This window comes from Calonectris borealis, chromosome 1 (assembly GCF_964195595.1).
Source record: "Calonectris borealis chromosome 1, bCalBor7.hap1.2, whole genome shotgun sequence".
In the NCBI taxonomy this organism is placed as follows: domain Eukaryota; kingdom Metazoa; phylum Chordata; class Aves; order Procellariiformes; family Procellariidae; genus Calonectris; species Calonectris borealis.
Window position 1 is genome coordinate 124565259 of NC_134312.1, and position 17981 is coordinate 124583239.

General features: G+C 43.5%; 1 protein-coding gene across 1 annotated transcript; it reads right to left on the minus strand.

Annotated features, from left to right (window-relative positions):
• Positions 1-293: 293 nt before the first annotated feature.
• DDX3X (DEAD-box helicase 3 X-linked) lies at positions 294-17279 on the minus strand. The gene is made up of 17 exons (XM_075173957.1): positions 16704-17279; positions 14076-14133; positions 12986-13036; positions 7693-7816; positions 6389-6529; positions 6206-6305; positions 5492-5627; positions 4956-5041; positions 4222-4320; positions 3986-4146; positions 3637-3781; positions 3384-3528; positions 2882-3063; positions 2669-2786; positions 2082-2238; positions 983-1110; positions 294-631 (listed from the first exon to the last, which is right to left on the minus strand). The coding sequence occupies exons 1-17, from the start codon at positions 16746-16748 to the stop codon at positions 549-551; spliced, it is 1959 nt and encodes a 652-aa protein (XP_075030058.1). The 5' UTR covers positions 16749-17279; the 3' UTR covers positions 294-548.
• Between the last annotated feature and the right edge of the window lie 702 nt (positions 17280-17981).

The window sequence follows — 17981 nt, forward strand, 5'->3', positions numbered from 1 at the left end:
CTTCAAGATGTTTTATTTTTCAAATCTGCAAATACCAAAAGCCCTAATGCAGGCTACCGCATAAGTTTTTCTTTGTAATATTATGGATGAATCAGTGATTCCTGTTTAAGTTGTATCACACCTGTGTGCCAAGGTTTGATTTTAGCCCAAGTTCAGTAATTTTTATTTTGTCAAAACAATTGATATCTTGAGCATTACTGAGCCAACAGGACATCAAAATAAAAGTTGTCTAAAGTTAAAGGCACAGTACATTAACAAACAAATGATCCTCAGTCACAAAATTATAAATGCAGTTTCTGGGTGGGGATGGGTGGGAGGGGAGTTAATCCTGACTACAGCAATAGAGTCTTCAAAACCACCTTCAAGATAGGGCTACTTGTTCCTTTGTTTCCATCTTGTGACCTTGAGCTCCCTTAAAAAAAATTTCAGTGGAGAATCACAGCTGGTAATGTACTGCGAGTTCTTGAAGCTACACAAGGTATAGTCTGGCTAAGTTACATGTGGTTTCCATATTAGCTTGTTTGGTAGGGTATCTGCTGCAAGCAGATTCAGTTGCCCCACCAGTCAACCCCTTGGGAGTTATAGTTTCCTCCATATCCATCACTGTTGTAGAAGCCTCCATAACCACCACCTACGAAAGGCAAGAGAAAGTGATGCTTAAATAACCAGCTGAAGACTTGCGCCTTCACAACAAGAAAATAGCCCAAGGCACAGACAAGGTGTTTATTGGCTATTAAAGGAAACCCACCCAAAAGTACTGTCAAATGCACACGTTAAACTAAAATGCTGGAAAGCGAGGTAGCATCCAACCAACCAGAGACAGGTAACTTGCGCTAGCCTACATCCAAGAAGGATGCTGAGACTTTGCATAACAAGCACCAGCTGACCTCATATTTAAACATTACCTCCAGAGGTTTTACTACAGCAAGCATTTTAGATCTGGTTTTGTATTTGCCAGCACTGCCTGCCCAGTTTTTCTTACCTCCAAATCCTCTGCTGCCACTTCCTCCACTGCGGCTGCTGGTTGATCGACTGCTACTAAAGCTACTGCTGCCAGAACCGCTACTTGTTCGATAGTCTCTGGCACCAAATCCTCCACTGAACCTACTGCTGTATAAAGGAAGAAAATAAACACTTAAGTAAAGTCAGTGGTATTTTAAGCACTGCACACACTGAGATTCAAGTACTGAATTTCTTCAACTCTGGTTACCAACTACAGCCAGCCAACAACCAGTACAAGTGCTGAGGGTGCTTTATAAGCATCCCAATGCTGTCTGAAAGGACATTCAAGATAGCAAAGGAAAATTTACTATTCAAGCAGGGTCGTGTTGAACTTGCCACATTACACCAAGAATTACTTTCTCAGGTCCCGGTAAGATTTGATTCAGTGCCACCTCTGCTCCACAGAATTTCCAAACCTGTCTTAGTGTTAAGTGATGCATTTATGACCACCTTTCATATTGTAGAAAAGGATGACCATTTTACAAGCGTACTTCTGAAGGAAAAAAAAAACCCACAACAACTAGAATTCACATGGTCATATTATGTTAACTACATTAAGAGGAAGAGCTGTTTCTCCTCCCACCCCTCTAAGCCATTAAACATAGCTTTGTATTACCAGCTTACAAAGCATTTTAGGTTTCCGTAGCAAAACTATTTTACAAGTGGCCTCACCCCTGCAGTCTAACTGTCATACCCTTCCTGTTTCATGTCAGGAAGCATGTGTTACCTTCTCCTAAGCATCAAAACAGCTGGTTAAGGTACATCTCTGGCACATGCAGGTATGCATTTCTAGTAAGTGTTTTCTAAGTGCTTTCAGAGTTCTAAAGCTATTTTTGCTACATGTCATTCTACCTCAGCTGTATCTAGTAGTCTGCTTAAGAGAAGTGTCTTATGGGTTAATTGACTTATAAGGTATAACAAAACCAGACATTAAGCTGTCACCTTCTGATGCATCTAACTCACAGTTTATACTGCACTGGTTTGTCTTCCTGTAACTATATTTTTAGACTGAAAACAAGTCACAGAACTGTCTCTCACAACAGATTAAGTATAACTTTAGCCAAAGTTGTGACCGTTACCTCTTAGATCGCCCACGGCTGCCACCTCCTTTGTGATGCTGTTCATAAGCCATGTTTTCCAGCCAAGATGGTACTTCTTGCTTAGCCTCAACAAGAAGATCAAGCAAGTCCTTGGTGATGTTTATGTTCCTCTCATTGAAGAATGAGGTGGCAAGACCTAAAGTAAAAATTCAGTTTTAACCAAGCAAATACACTATAGCACTTAAAGCCATTCCACACTGCACTTGCAGCTGTGACAAGTACAGTATCAGATTCCTCATAGTCAAGCTCGAGAACACTAGAATTACCTGAAGAGAAAGCTATTTAAAGACCATTATTCCACCACGGCTAGTCACAAAACCCCTTATTTACTGAAAGACACAGAAGATACCAATCTTACATGTGGTATCAGAGCTTTTTAATAGCAAAAAAAGCACTAGCTAAAGGAACTGGTTACTTTCCACACTGGCTAGACAGCAGTGACCAGCTTCTGGTCACCGAAGGGCTTCTCTCGAGTACTTAATTGCAATCTGCTACTTAGTCAATACTATTACATCTATCAACTCGGGCACGAAGTGCCATCTATGAAAATTCCACATCATACTTACCAAGGTTTCCTACTCGGCCTGTACGACCAATACGATGTACGTACTCTTCAATGTCACTTGGCAAGTCAAAGTTTATGACATGCTTTACATTTGAGATATCCAGTCCTCTTGCTGCTACCTAGTGGTTAAAGGATTAAATCAAACCTTAGTAAAATTCCACAGGACAAGTGAAATTCCACAGTTACTGGCTCAAACTTCATAGATTTCACTTACTGCTGTGGCAACAAGAATTGGGCTCTTGCCCGAACGGAACTGGTGCAGTGCTTCTTCTCTGTCTCTTTGAGAGCGATCTCCATGTATACTTGTACAGGCATACCCTTCATGGTACAGGAAGTCCTCAAGAGCATCTGCACCCTTTTTAGTCTCCACGAACACCAGAGTCAATGAATCCTTGCCTAACAATAATTAAAACACAGGTTAGCAGAAGAGAAGCTGCACAGACAAGTACTTGGCTCCACCACCTGGTAAAAGGCAGTTTCAGTTCTCTGCTCTTGTTTATTCTAAACTCAAGACACTGGAGACTTCCCTCCCCATTTTATATTACCAGAAGAGCTTACACCAACTTAAAACTGACATTAGTCAGTGGAATACATTCACTGCACGTTAAGGAAATACCCTTTCATTCACCTATTCAATAGAAGTTCTTACTACTTGAGTCATTAGATTTGCCTCATCTGAATGTTGCCTTATTTGCTTATCTGAAAGTGGTCTTTACCTGTGGCATTTAGCAGGTCAAGCAGAAACGATCGTTTGTCTGACTCTTCCACCCATACTACCTTCTGTGTAATATTCTCAGATGTAGAACCTACTCTGCCAACAGCCAGAAAGATATATTCATCAAGGAAGTCACGAGCAAGCATCTAAAAAATGGGAAGGGAAAAAAAAAATCAGAACAGTATTTCTTTCCCCTTCTGCAGATGCAATTTGGGCCTATGAACTGTTACAATATTTGAACTTCTGTAAAGTACCTGGATTTCCTTGGGGAAAGTAGCACTGAACATCATGGTATGACGAACCCCTTTTGGTGGCATAGTATCTTGTTCAACAATTCGACGAATTTGAGGTTCAAACCCCATATCAAGCATTCTGTCAGCTTCATCAAGCACCAGGTACCTAAATAGTAACGAAAAAGGTTATTCTTCAGAGCTTTTTTCCTTCAAGCTGTAACCCAGCACAAAAAATGGGCTACAAGTTCGCAACTAGGCGTTTACAGTTTGAAAGCTAGAACTTCAGTGCCGTTAATTCTACATCTCACTTTAAAAGGTACAGTTTCTAGTTGTCAAGTCATTAGCATATGGACAAGAACACTCTACTTACTTGCAGAAATCCAATCCAATCTTTCCCCTCTCCATCATATCAACCAGTCGTCCTGGAGTTGCTACAAGCAAGTGACATCCACGTTCTAAGTCACGTATCTGCTGACCAATGTCTGCACCACCGTACACAACACAGGGACGAACTCTGGAACGGTATGCAAACTATAAAACAAAGTAAATTAGCTCTAAGAAAAACTATACCTAAGCTATTTTATTATGAAGAACTCCTAGATATACCTTTCTGGCTTCCTCATAGATCTGCACAGCCAGTTCTCTAGTGGGAGCCAAGACCAGTGATATTGGATATTGCTTACGGCGCCCATACCTTCCGTTCTCCTGAAGAAAAAAAAAATATTTGGAATGAGTACCCCAAATACAAGGGGAATTAAAACAGCTACTATAAGCAATATTGAAGACAGGTCACCATGTTTGTCTTAATAAGAAAGAAAAAAGCATGTCTGAGAGCCAGCTTGTTTTAAGCACTGCATCTGAAGATTCTGCCCTACTACAGTACCCAACATTCAGCTGTTGGTTAATACATTAACAGGAACATAGTGCACAAGCTTGGTCTCTACAACCTGCACTGTGATACGTAACTTAAGCAGCAGAGAAATAATAGCCATAAACCCTGTTACTTCCTATCCTGAAGTCACTATAACACAGACATGTGTGACCAAGTAGCTTTTCTGTAGCAAGGAAGCATCTTTAAACCTTATGCAACAACAAAAACACTCATAAACAATCTTTTCTCTAGACAGCTATGCATATCAACTCTTTAGGGAGGAAGAAAGTGTTCCACAACCTGTATTTTTCAAGGGAAATAGCTAGTCTTCCAGAAGTTGAGAAGCTTGCCTATCATACCCAAAATAATGATGACATTTAAGCCCAGCTATTGTGTTCATTAGCAGACATCAGGGGCAAAAATACACATTGGTCATAGCTTTTCCAGGACTGCGTATTTAAATACTTGCCTTCATAGCTCTCAAGGCATCACCAGGGCCATCTGCATAGATCTGGCTCAATATTGGTAGAAGAAATGCAGCTGTTTTCCCAGACCCTATTAGGACACAATTCAGTATTACTAGTAGTTATTTTCAAAGCTACTGTACTGTCAACTACAGCACTAATCCTAGTAACTAGCATATTCCCAGTAACATTTGCACTAGTATATATATACTATCTATACCATTGGAGTGCGTTCCTTCGCCAGTAGAGGTTACCCACAAAAGACTTATTACTCAGCACCACAAACCCTCAAGTGAATGTGATTTAAGCCATGAACATTTATCTTGGGACAAACACAGTAAATTCAGTCAAGCCACAGTCAAAACACATTTAAAGCAGTTGCAAGACTCTAAAGCTAGTTAATTTCCAACACTGCAGGTACTTCAGTATACTCTGAACAGAAAGTTGTACTACACCTTACGGACCTCTTACCCGCAGCTTGAGGAATGCAAGACCCTACTCCTATTGAGAGAGACTAAGCAGCCAAGAGTTACTGACTTACCTGTCTGAGCACAGGCCATCAAGTCTCTCTTTTCTTTAATAATAGGTATTGCATGTTTCTGGACTGGAGTAGGACGGGTGTAGCGTGTGAGCTCAATGTTTCCCATAATAATTTCTCCCATGTCAACATCACTGAACTGTAAAATATTTAAAACAAGTAAGAGAGGGATACTTCCCTTCAGCCACCATGGAACACATCATTCAGCCTAAGAAGTTATTTGTAAAGTAGCTTTTGCTTTATCTCTTTCTATAGAACTTGCCTATTACATTTACAGATACTCAGGACCTCGTTACCAAAAGTGTGGTATCTACTTAGTCCAGTCAGATAAGTGATTCTTAAAAAGCCAGCCAAGCCTGAAGTGCAGACTACACTAGCATACTATGCTTAGCACAACACAATGCCTACGCTTAAGCTGTTGCTCCAACAAACCAGCACCTCCAAGCACTTTACTTCTTCACGTTTACCGTTTAAACACAAGTCACATAGTTAAGTGAGCTACAAGCGTTAACTGAACAAGCTTACACAACTTCTCCCATGTCTTAGTTCATCATATGCAACCCTCCTCTGCAAAACAGCTTAGCTGCAGGAAGACAGTGTTTCCTTCCCTCCCTGAACTTAAGACAACACAACATCAAGTTTCACATGCAAAATAGTCACTATTAGATACACCAGCAAGCCAGATTTTTAAAAAAAAAAACCAAACCCACTACTTACACTTTCAATATGTGGAGGACAGTTACTGCCTGTTGCTTCAACAGGAATATCATCGTATTTCTCAAAGTTAATGCCAGTATTGCTTCCTGAAAAGAGCTCTCTAAAAACAGAAGAGAAAGCATTTTACTTGCTAAACATATCAACTGGCCCTGTCATGTGAATCTACACTATTCTATTACTTACTGTTCCAGGCGTTCACTTGGGGGAAGAGGCTTTGACCAGTCATCTTCATCTGATTTATCAGACCAGCGGCTATTCCCACCACGGTCAAATCTACCAAAGCCACTTCTATCATAGTCTCCACCTCTTCCACGCTCTTCATATCTAAATACAGCAAGAATATCAGGCTACCATTCCTGGACAACACGATTTTTTTGACATGCAAAATTAAAGCTATAATAATCTGGTAGTGTATGCTCTGTGTATTACATATACAACTGCAGAACAATTCAAAGTCGTCAGACTGCTTCTTGACCTATGAACTGAAATTATTTTAGTCCCAGCCATCAGACTAAGTCATGTTATTCCGTGTCACAGACAGGAGAGTGTCATGATTTCACAGCTCTGTTTAGCTTAACACGCTGAACCTTGCATGACAGTTTTTATTTGGTTAAGTGTAACAAATATAAAGAATCAGTCATCTGCCAGTAGAGCTACAATTCCAGTTGCTCAGTCTGTGCCATTTTTTGTAGGGAGCTCCACTTAAAACGCTTAGGAGACATTGTTTGGTACTCCCCCCTTTCTCTGTGCCTCATTTTACACAGGTCTCCCACATCCAGACAAAACCCTCAAGTGCTGTAATTTGTTCCTTTATTCCCCCACCATACATTGACCAAACTAAATACCTCAATTACATGTCACATTATTATTTTATAAAGAGGGAGCTCACCTGTATTACTGACTTGGAAAGAAGGTGGAAAAAGTCCTTACCTCAACTGTTTAGTTTTTGGTCTGGTAAATCATGTTTGAGAAAAGTCTGGATACAGGACTAGCATCAGCTTTACTAGTCGATAAAGGTCACTCTCACCACACTTGTGCATACAACGCATGATGTGCGTAAGACTGATCAAGTAAGGTAGAGAACCTGCAAGAGTCTCACCCAGTTTTATTAACTACACTTTTTAAACACGGAAAAAGAATATTGAAATTAAAAAAAAAAAGTTTTGATGTATTTTATATGCTCCCAACAGCTCTTCATGATTTTTCTGGAAGTAGCCACCCTCTAGCACTTTTTTGGTGAAATGGTTAAGTCAGCAAGTCATTATAGCTGCAGTGAGTGGCTGGTGGTGGACTACAAGGCACATTTTTCAACACATGCAAGTTTCCCATCCTTGAACTCATGTAGCTTTAAAAGCAAGGTTCTCTCACTCTCTCCTCCCACCTTATCCTATCATTCACACTTAGAACTCCAATTTTAACATCAAGATTACAGGTGCACTACTAGAACTGAGACAGACTTCGTATGCACCACCCAGACAAATACTTGCCTTCCTCCTCTTGATCCATTTCCACGGTCAAAGAAGCTTGATTTTGCTCCACGGTCAGACCGTGCACCAAAGCTACTGTATGCATCCTTGTCTCTGCTAGAACTCCAGCCACCACTATCAAAACCTAGTAGAGAAAGGTATTTTAGCCATACATTACATGATCTAGGCTTTTACAAGCAAAAACTTAAGTTCTGTCCAGTAAGTCTTCACTGGAAGGTCTGCAGGATTGAAAGACAGGCAGTCCTTCAAGAATGGAAGATGTACAGATGGTAACACTTACTCAAATAGGGACTAAGCATTTCTCATTGCATACCAGAATTTGCTGAAACCCCTCCACTCATGTACAAGCATATTATTTTTTAAAACACTGCACTTGCCTTAGTGTTAATGTTTAAGTTGCCTACTCTGGAAAGACAGGTATCAGAAGAAACATTAAGACACTAAGTCTTGCCAAGCCTACATTATCTCTCCGACTTCAACACAAATCCTTGACGATGCATTTAATTTTTGTGAGGTTAACAAGGCCTCTGGTGGAGATCAATAAATGGTATTAGCCCTTGCGTTAGAAATCCATATGGAAGTTAGAATGTTTTGTCATACTGCAAGTACACAGAACAATCTGATCTACACAGACTAAGACGAATTAACAGCACCACGCAGAAATAAAGAATATGGAGTTCTTCACTTTGAATTACCACATTGAATTTTTCCACAGCACTTTTACACCTACCTACAGCAGATGCCTATTTAGGTATGTTAACTCAAAGAAAAAGGACCAAGTAGAATAGAAAGTACCTCAGCTTGCCAACACAATGAAGTAAAAAGCCTCGTTTTCATTCAGCTACCAGGGTTGGGAGGTAGGCAGAAACATAGAGCTTTAAACAATGCTTTGGTACTAGACTAAGAACCTATAAATTCTGATTCAGAATTCCAACCTTCACAAGTTTGAAAACATGACCCAACCAGAGTCTCAGCTATGGGATTCTGCCAGAGAATAAGTGAAATAATTAAACAGATAAACGAATAATGTCACTCCTATCAAGTGAGCATGCTTTTGCTAGCTCCACAGCACAAAACCAGTCAAAACCTATGCACCAGACAGTAAAAGCAACCACAAAACAAAATTAGTCCAAAGAAAGGGGTTGTTCTAGGCCCTATCTCTCCGAGAAAGCTTTCCTACAACAACTACCCTACCTTGTTAGATGTTTTCTGCAGCGTGTCATTCCCCTTCGCCCCCCTTTTTTTTTTGAACTAGGAAATTCTACTCCCCAGAATCCAGACATGCGCCAGTCACAAAGGAACTTTAAAAACTAGCATGATAACTTATTTGGTCTGGCTAACCGAAGGCGACAGCAAAAATAACCCATGCATGAATTTTAATAGCACACAAGACCATAGAATGCTTCAAGACCTCCAAAGTGCTTTACGAAGTAACTTTAGTCCTTAAGGATAAATTAACTTCACACACAGAGGCTACTGAAGAAGATCAGGAATACCATAATCACTTCGTTAACACATGAGAAGCTTATTTTAGGCTTGTTTAGAAGGCAACTAAATCCAGATTTTAGGATGAGTAACTTTCAAACCACACTAAAAATACTGGGGTATGTCATCCTGCCAAGAGATCTAACAGCAGTGGTACTGACAGAGCAGTCTTCAGAAAGATACACATGTAGTTTCTCATTAGTGAAAAAATTGGGCTGACTACATTAAGATCTTCTACCAAGTCTGAAAAGTTCCAGAAAGGAGTCAAGATTTTATACTATGAATAGCATACAAAGTAAACTTACTCATCTAGCTTGTTATTACACTAGCTGCTGAAGCTGGTACCTTGCCATGTTTTTCTTTATAGTGTAGCAACTTCTAGACCAAGTCTTTAACAAATACATATATATACACCCTGCTTGATAATGAGGATCATTAATTCCACTTTCACTTTGGTATTTCTAGTTTGATTTTACTTGTGGATCAGCATAGAACAACAGAGGTCCAGGCCATAGAAGTCAATTTTAAGTAACCAGCTAGCAGAAAACATCATGATTTAGAACAACACATGGCAAATTAAAATCAAAAGCAAATGCACTGAGACAACCCATAACAGACAATAGATTGACTTCTCTGAAGTGAAGAGAATGATCACGAGACCATGCAAGAATTATCAGGAAATTCCTTAAAAAATTTACGCATTTGGTGGTTTTTGTTGTTGTTGTTCCGGTTTTGTTTTTTTTTGTTTAAGTAAAAACCTGAATAGATTCCATCCAGCACGTATTTCTCACCAAAGAAAGTTAATGAACTTCCAGAGCAGTAGTAGCAGTAGTTCTTGCACCTATGAAGAGTGGTAGAATTGTCAATGCTTCTCCTCGATCAGGATTTTAATTCGTGTTTTATAATGCTCTAACAGCAATTATTGTCAGCTTACTTGAAAAGTTGCCACATGCAGCAGCAATCATCAGTTTTTTAAAGATGGGAAAAACTTAGAATCATAGAATCCTTACGGTTGGAAAAGACCCTTAAGGTAAGTTCTAACAGCTACTCCTTGATCTACTATAGATCAGATTAGATTTTAAATATACAAGAGCAGCTTCCAGGAAGTTTAACACGAAAATGACACGACAACAATGTTTAGTGTTATCAAGTCAAGCTCATGGAACCAACACACTTTAGACCACACAGCCCTGCATACTGAGCTCCACATACTGTAGCTTCAACAGTTGAAAAACATTAAGTAACCTCAGGACATACTTTTATGCATGCTCTTATTTCCTGCAGTTCTGTACTGTCTTATTCCCATGTACAAAGCTAATAGATTAGTATTACAATAGGGACAGATCTGCAGGTGTATGGAAAGAGTAAGCTGAAGAAAACACTGTAGGAGTTTTAAAATAAATACTCTAGATCCCTTAGCGTGCTTCCCCTGTCAATACCTACTGAAATCATGAAGATGCTCAGATCTTCACGCACACAAAGAACAGCTACTTTTAAAGTATTAAGTCCACTGCCTTAAGCAATTTCTTTCCTAGCTGCAAGTAAGCCCATTGTGCAACTTTAATAGCATCTAGGAATTACTATACCATCATCAGCTACAGAGGAAAGTGAGAACCCCAAGCTAGAAACTATACACTATTTGTTTCTAGAGCATGTCTAAGGGAACAACACACAGGAGAAGTAATTATTTTTATTTTTTCAAGTTTTTGAGTGCAGTAATAGTTAACTAACACTTCCACAGAAGTCCATAAGGTCATGGTATGAGCAAGACAATTCTACTGGATTAGTGAAATATCGTTCTACCAAGTAGTTTAACTGATTTTTACATCAATGAAAATTTTATCGGGTTACTACACTTGAAAGGCTGCATCAAGTTTTGTTACATGGTCAAATACCACTATTATCCAAGGTTTCTTTTGCCTGTTGCTTGCCAACGTGTACCCCTTGAAAAATCTGTTGCTGAAGATTCCAAGGAGAAGCCAATATACAGAACAGCTTCAACATAGCCAAAGAAGCAATCATCAATTTAGTTGTAAATAACAGAAGCAAACATTAATTTTATGAAATTACAACTGTGTAACAGACTTCAAATCATACTATAAAATAGCTCAGCTTTACATCACTGTATTGATGATATCCACTTTGCTTCTCAGTAGGGAGCCTGAACTGGAATCGTAGCTTTTCCATTTAGCCATCACGAACCTTGTCACAGGGAATCATGAGGAGTCTAGTGATACATTACTGAAACAGGTTAAAAGGAAGTTCTGAAATGTGAGGTTTACCAAGGAAAAGATGGCAGGCCTATGTTCTATTAATTGAACAAGCCATGTGTCAAATTTAAGTTTCATGACCTGTTTACCTTTTTGCAAGGTGAAGCTTGCAACCCCAGAAAAGCCATACATGAACACATGTACATTGCAATGTTTGAACTCTGGTCTTGCACAGAAAAGATGACAGCGACAGTCCTATACGTAACAGGCCATGATATGAACTCAAGGTTACAACTGAAGTATCCCTCCATATCCAATATCCCCAAAGATTAAACTGGAGTTTGGTACAAATTACCACTAGGGAAAGGAAATCTATAAACAGCAAATGTCCACAAGCCAACTCTAAGTTGTTTCCTGCTTTTGAGAAACCTGCATATTCCTCTCAGGGTTAGCTAGCCGATTTCTTGAAAGACTGCTCACGCTTGAGGTTAATGTGATCAGGAACTTCAAGAGCACTGACCTGCCAACCAGTCCCTCTACTTTCCCCAAAACATTCAGCTCTCCTAACAGGCTGTTCATCATTTGGTGCTTTAGGCCATGCTTCTTTTAGATAGGAAAAAAAAACACACAAAAAAACCCTCACAACACACTAGCTTGGACACATGCAAACGCAAGACAAAACCAGACTGAATTTGTGGAAGTCCACTGCTTTAGAAACAGGTGAGATTTAAGTCTTCCGTAAGCTGTAGCATAGCAAGAAGTATTTCAGTTCCTCCATTCCAGTATTTCAGTAGGTGTTAGAGGAAATGTTTCCCCAAGTCATTAGTCATGATGATAATGCATGCTGCAGTATCTGCAATCTTTGTATCTTACAAATAAAGATCATGATTTTCTTCACTGAAGAACTCCACAGAATTTTTCTTCTTTATATGTTTTGTTTAGAAAAATTAAGCACAAGATATAAAGGCCATTTCTCAGCACAAACCCCCCTGTGTAAACATATGACCATCACTGGTCATTTATTTCATGTTTCATGCACCAGCATCCCACATTTCCTTCTGCTAGTGCTCTTGTGGACTTCCATAAAAACTACAAGCTAAACAAGGACAACATCTCTAACTGTTCTGTTTCTCATCCTCCCTACTTAAGAGCAAGTTGTGTAAAACATCCATTTTTACAAAGTAAAACTGTGCTATTTGTTCATATTAAAGAACGGGTTACTACAAGTTCCACATCACAGTCGCTAGCAGAAAAGCTGGTACTCCCAAAATCCATTAAAACTGATCCTCAAGATTACAGAGCTAGTCAAGTTAAGATGGGAGACTCCCTCTTGCTTCAGTCAGTTAATTGCTTAATGAGATATGGAAGATATTTTGCCAGTCAGATACTGAACTTGAGCTTAGAATACAACCTGGTGAAGGAACCAAGAATAGCACACTAAAAGCAGATTAAGTTGCAGTGTTTTGCACAGAGCAGTCAAGCAGTCTGTATAATCACCTTTAAGAGTACTGTCAAAGCCTTTAGTAGTCTGTTCCTAGAGATTCAGAAGTAGGCCATGAACCAGTTACAAGTGTTGCCACTGTATTTCTGATACATACCCTGTTTTGAAGCTTCCCTGTTCCGCAAATGAGGAGGAATGTATCGGCCTTCTAAAGAATAAAAGAAAGGTAGTGTTACAAGATTGCAGCGTTAGCACCTTTTGAGGTACTAGCCTTTCCAAAAAAGTCCTCTGCCTCACAAGCTTTAAGGCCTCTTACAGCGTCTTTAAACAAGAGTCCTTTAACACAGCACTTAATATCCTTCGCTCAGAGGACCAACGCAGTAAAGATTAAGCTCTTGCATACTCATTTAAGTAGCAGCTTTTTTTTTTTTTTTTAAATAGATGTATAGGCTATTTCTTTGACTAAGTCACACATGTCCTTTATGGATGTTACAGTGTCTGTGATGAAAGCCTGTCTTCCTAGAACTCATTATGGCTTAACCTGGTGCCAGATATTTGAACAGCTTAAGATTTTCACTATGTCATTCAAATACTGGCACTCACCATATTATTATTACCAGTATTTTTCCTTCCCCTTAAATTCAACTATCCCTATCAGTTCAGTCCAGATCAAACCAGAAGCCACACGTAATTGCCTCTGAATAGCATTCTTCATTTACAATCCAGAAGCATTTGTCTGCTAAGCAACATGAATCAGAATGTACCAGGCACAAGCTGAATGTGAATTCCTGGAAGATTCCCCTCTCTTCTTAATGTACTTAAGCCTTGCATGTCAGAGAATGCAGTTTCTACTCAGTGCATTAGGATTAGTACTGTTAACTATTAGAACTTTTACCTTCAAACATTCCAACTCTAGCTGGATGTTTTGAGAAGACAGATCATCACATTACTACCACAATCAGTGGCCTAAGCTGTTTGACTAGAGCCAACAGAAAATCTGGGACAAAAGTGGAACACTAAGTTCTCTCAAGTTAGTTAAGCACTTAAGAAATTTACACATGCCATATCATTGTTAAATTAAGTGCCCCTACCTAAGTATACAGCATTTTCAAAGCAGGCATAACCAGCAAACTCCTCAATTTCCCCACAGCCTCTGTGAATCTTTGCTTCATTAATTACTCTTCACAGCTACAAAACCCTTATTTCTACAACTGTGTTTGTAAGCTTGAGAACTTGCATGTACTTACTGCTTGAAGAGCTTCCTTCACTCTGAGAGTCTGAGGAATTCAAGTCTAGACCAGAAAACTAGAAGAAATAAAACGAGTATCAACATGTATCATGAATTTATGCTAAGATACAAAAAGTCCTTTTGCTTATCCACAGCAAGCAGTGTTCCAACAAGTTATTGCTGCAAAGAAATTTGTTTATAGTGTCAGTTACATCTCCTGTAAAGGATAAAAACCAAAACCATAGTTAGTACTCAAGGCTATACCATCTTCACATCCAAGTTTCTTCATATCCACCAATAAACATGCATCATACGGGCAGCAAGGCCAAAAGAGTATCCTACACCCATCAAATCAAATACCACAGACTTCTGCTTCACACACTGTATATAGGCTAAATAGCCATTTAAAATAGTCTTTCAGTCCACTCAAATGCATTCTGATTGAGATCAATGGCAACTTTTTTTTTAGGTCTACAAAGACTACAGCCTAAATAATACCAATTCAGTTGGGTATTTCACTTGCAGAGACTCAGCTACTTCTTTACACTGCGTTAACACTACTGAGACATTATAGTCTTCATGTTTGAGGCAGCTACTGTTCACAAAACATCAAGTGACTTCTTCCTACAATTACTTCAGCAAATACAATTTTTGGCTTGCTTTTCTAAAACTTGATTCACAGCCTTCAGTCTTCCAGTAAAGCCTACTAAAAGGTATTTCAGTTCAGGCACTACTAGCATGTAACCCAGATGTTTTAGGTCAAACACAATATGGACTCATTTCAGCAGAAGGCAGTGGGCAACTCTCAAAGCTTAAACACCAGCGTATCACAGTTGTTTGCCTGCACAGCAAGATTAGAAGCTTATATGGAAATAACAAGACATGTTTAAATACAATTAAATTTTATGCAAGACCAATTGCACAGAAGTGTTTTCCATTATCACCTGAATCAATCCAAAGCAAAGATCCCAATGCACTGTCCTTCTAGATGTTCAGTTGTGTGTGCTGCCATTTAGGGCATTCAGATTCTTGAAAAATCCTCCCATGGCAGGCCTCGTATCATCCTCTTTAAAGCCACTACTTAAAATATTATCTCTTTAGTTGATCCAAGCATCAACACGAGGCTAAAGAATAATTCTTATTTGAACAGTAAACAAAGAGTCTCTACTAGGTAAAAGTGGCTCTCCAGGAGCAGTCCACAGAAGCGATGCATAAATCTTCTCGCACTGGACCCCCACCGTCTCCACCGTGGGGGCAACACTTCCCAAAATCTGATCTCGGAGATGGCGCAGCGACGAAGCCCGGCGCGGCCGCCATCTCAGTGCGGCGGTGCAGCCGGCACTGCGGGTTGGGATTTTCGGCGCAGCAGGGAGCAGCCGCAGCCGCCCAGCTAATCCAGCAGCCGGCACCCGTCACGTGCTATCGGGGGGGGAGGGGAGGGAGGTTGGGGGAGGAAAGGAGAAAAAGAAGCGGTGGGGGAAGGACCGGCTCCCTGACCTACTTCGCCGAAGACTCCAGAGCAGCGGCCGCCCGAAGCCTACTAGACGCCAAGGACTAGCGCTGCCCTGCCACGCCAGCTGCCCGCTCTGGGTCTCGCTACAACACAGGGGCCTCTTCCCGCCCCTTCTCCCGGGATTAGATAACCATCTATCCGCTCCACACTGGGCAGGGGCTTGCGCCTGACTCCGCCCAGCAGAGGCGGGGGGGTGGAAGACGTAGGGAGCAAGAGGAAACAGGGGGTGGGAAGAGAAAAAGAGAAGAGAGAACAACAACACCGCGGGCCTGGGAGCCGCCCGGACACATGCCGGCTGAGGCGCTCCTCGTCCAGGCCCAACTGCGTCACCGGGGCCCACCGGCACCAGAGGAAAGAGCGGGAAAGGCTGCTGCCGGCCTCTGCTGACGCAGCTCGAACAAAGGCAGCCGCCAGCGCCCGCGCCCCCTCCCCCAGCCCCTTCCCCGGGGAAGGGGGCGCCAACACAAAGCGCCGTCCTCCCCCGCCTCGCCCCGTCAGAGGCACAATGGCCGCCATTTAGCGTGTCTTTCTCCCTGCCCCCCTCCCCCCGGGCTCCCTCCTCCTCCTCCCCCCCCCCCCCCCGGCCCCGCGCGCGGGACCGTTCCCCGCCGCCGCCGCCAGGGGTCCCGGCAGTCAACGTTACCATCGTCGCTCGCCGCCACACAAAAGCCGGGCCTGGAGCGTGGCGAGGAGGCCGCGGGGGCAGGCGCAGATCCCGGCTCGGCCGTTCGGGCGGCAACGGCGGTCCCGTCCTTCCCGGCCCCCCCCCCCACCCCACCCCCCACCCCGGCAACGGCGCGCCCCCGCGGGAGGAAACCCGGCGTGGAGCCGCCGCACGACGGAAACTGCGCAACAACCGAATACGCCACAAACCGGCCGCGTTGGAGGGAGGGGGGGAGCGGGGTTGCCGGTGAAAAAAAGCGGGGGGGGGGGAATCACAGCGCAACCGTCAGTGACCGAGGAGCGAAACATATCCCACAGTAGGAATCTTGACCATTCCTGCCCCACGCACTCGGAGCTCCTACGCGCCTCTCCTCCCGTCCCGCCCGCCGCCCCGTTCCGGTTAACGGAGCGGCCTGCCGCGCCCGCCACCACCACCCCCCCGCCGCCCGCATTCCGGGGCCCGTCCCTCACCTGCTGGTCTAGACTGAGGGCATTTTCCACCGCCACATGACTCATAACGAGAGATCGTCTCGGGGTGTCCCGCTCCGCCTCGAGAAATTCAGATTCGCCGGGCTAGGAACTCGCCGCTGTTGCCGCTCGTCCACCACGAATCGCTTTCCTGACTGAGCCCCCCCCGCCTCGGCCCCGGCCTTTATATAGTCCCCGCCCCCCCCCGCCGGCGCGCGCTGACTTCAGCGCGCACGCTACCGCCCCTGCCCGCGCGCTCCCTTCCCCCTCCTCCTGCCTAGCGCTATCGCGAGAGAAACCGACAGCCCTGCGCCGGCGGGGAAGGGCTATCGCGAGACCTGCGCTGGCCTCCGCAGCTCAGCCCTCGGTGAAGGGCGTTCCGGAGGTGTCGCGAGACTTCGGGCGCCAGGCCCGCGCGGCACCCGCTGGGTCTCCCGGGTTTTGCTGGCGATACCGCGAGGTTTCCCCCCCGGGCGGCCGGTTCTCCTCCTCCGCCCGGCTCTCCGCAGGGGGGAGAACGGCCCCGAGGTCTCGCGAGATCGCGAGGCCCCCCCCCCGCCTTCTCCTTTTGTTCGGCGTGCTCGCGAGAGCGGCCCGCCGCGCGCGCGCGTGGCTAAGATGTCTCTAGAAGGAGTCGGATTCTAGGTCACGTGGGCGACCCGGCCGGCGCCCGCCGCCATCTTGTGCGCTTACTCCGGCACAGTGGCGTAGGTCCTAATGGAGGCGCGGGGAGCCCGCGTCGTGGGGCTTGAGCGCGGCGAGGGAAGGAGGAGGGTGCTAGTAGTGGCGCGCTGGGGTGACCGCCCGGCTTGAGTGTCACCTAGAGAGGAAGCTGGAGCTATGGTCAGCGGGGGAGGGGCTGCTTCACCCACAAATACACCCACGTCCTGCTTCGCTCCACACGCACAGGGGTCCCTACACGGTGCCTTTGCCGGGCAGGAACTCGAGCACCTTCCCTTTACAGGCCCCACACTGCATCCTGGCATTAGTTTCTGCATGCTTCCTGAGAGGTTCTGTCACCCACCCTTTCCCAGGCAACCCCTCTCACCTGCTCTGGGCCATCACAGTTCAGCTGCCCTCAACATGGGTGCAGGCACATTAACTTGTCGCTCTGGCTGTGCCTACAGGGCTACAAAATGATCCACTGTGCCTATTGTCCAGTGGCATGTCACTGTGAGCCACTCACCCCAAACACATTGGTGTTGGTGGTCAACACTAGTTATTGCAGACATTCATCATCTTTTTCCCAATATCTTTAGCCATCAAATCTATTGAGATACT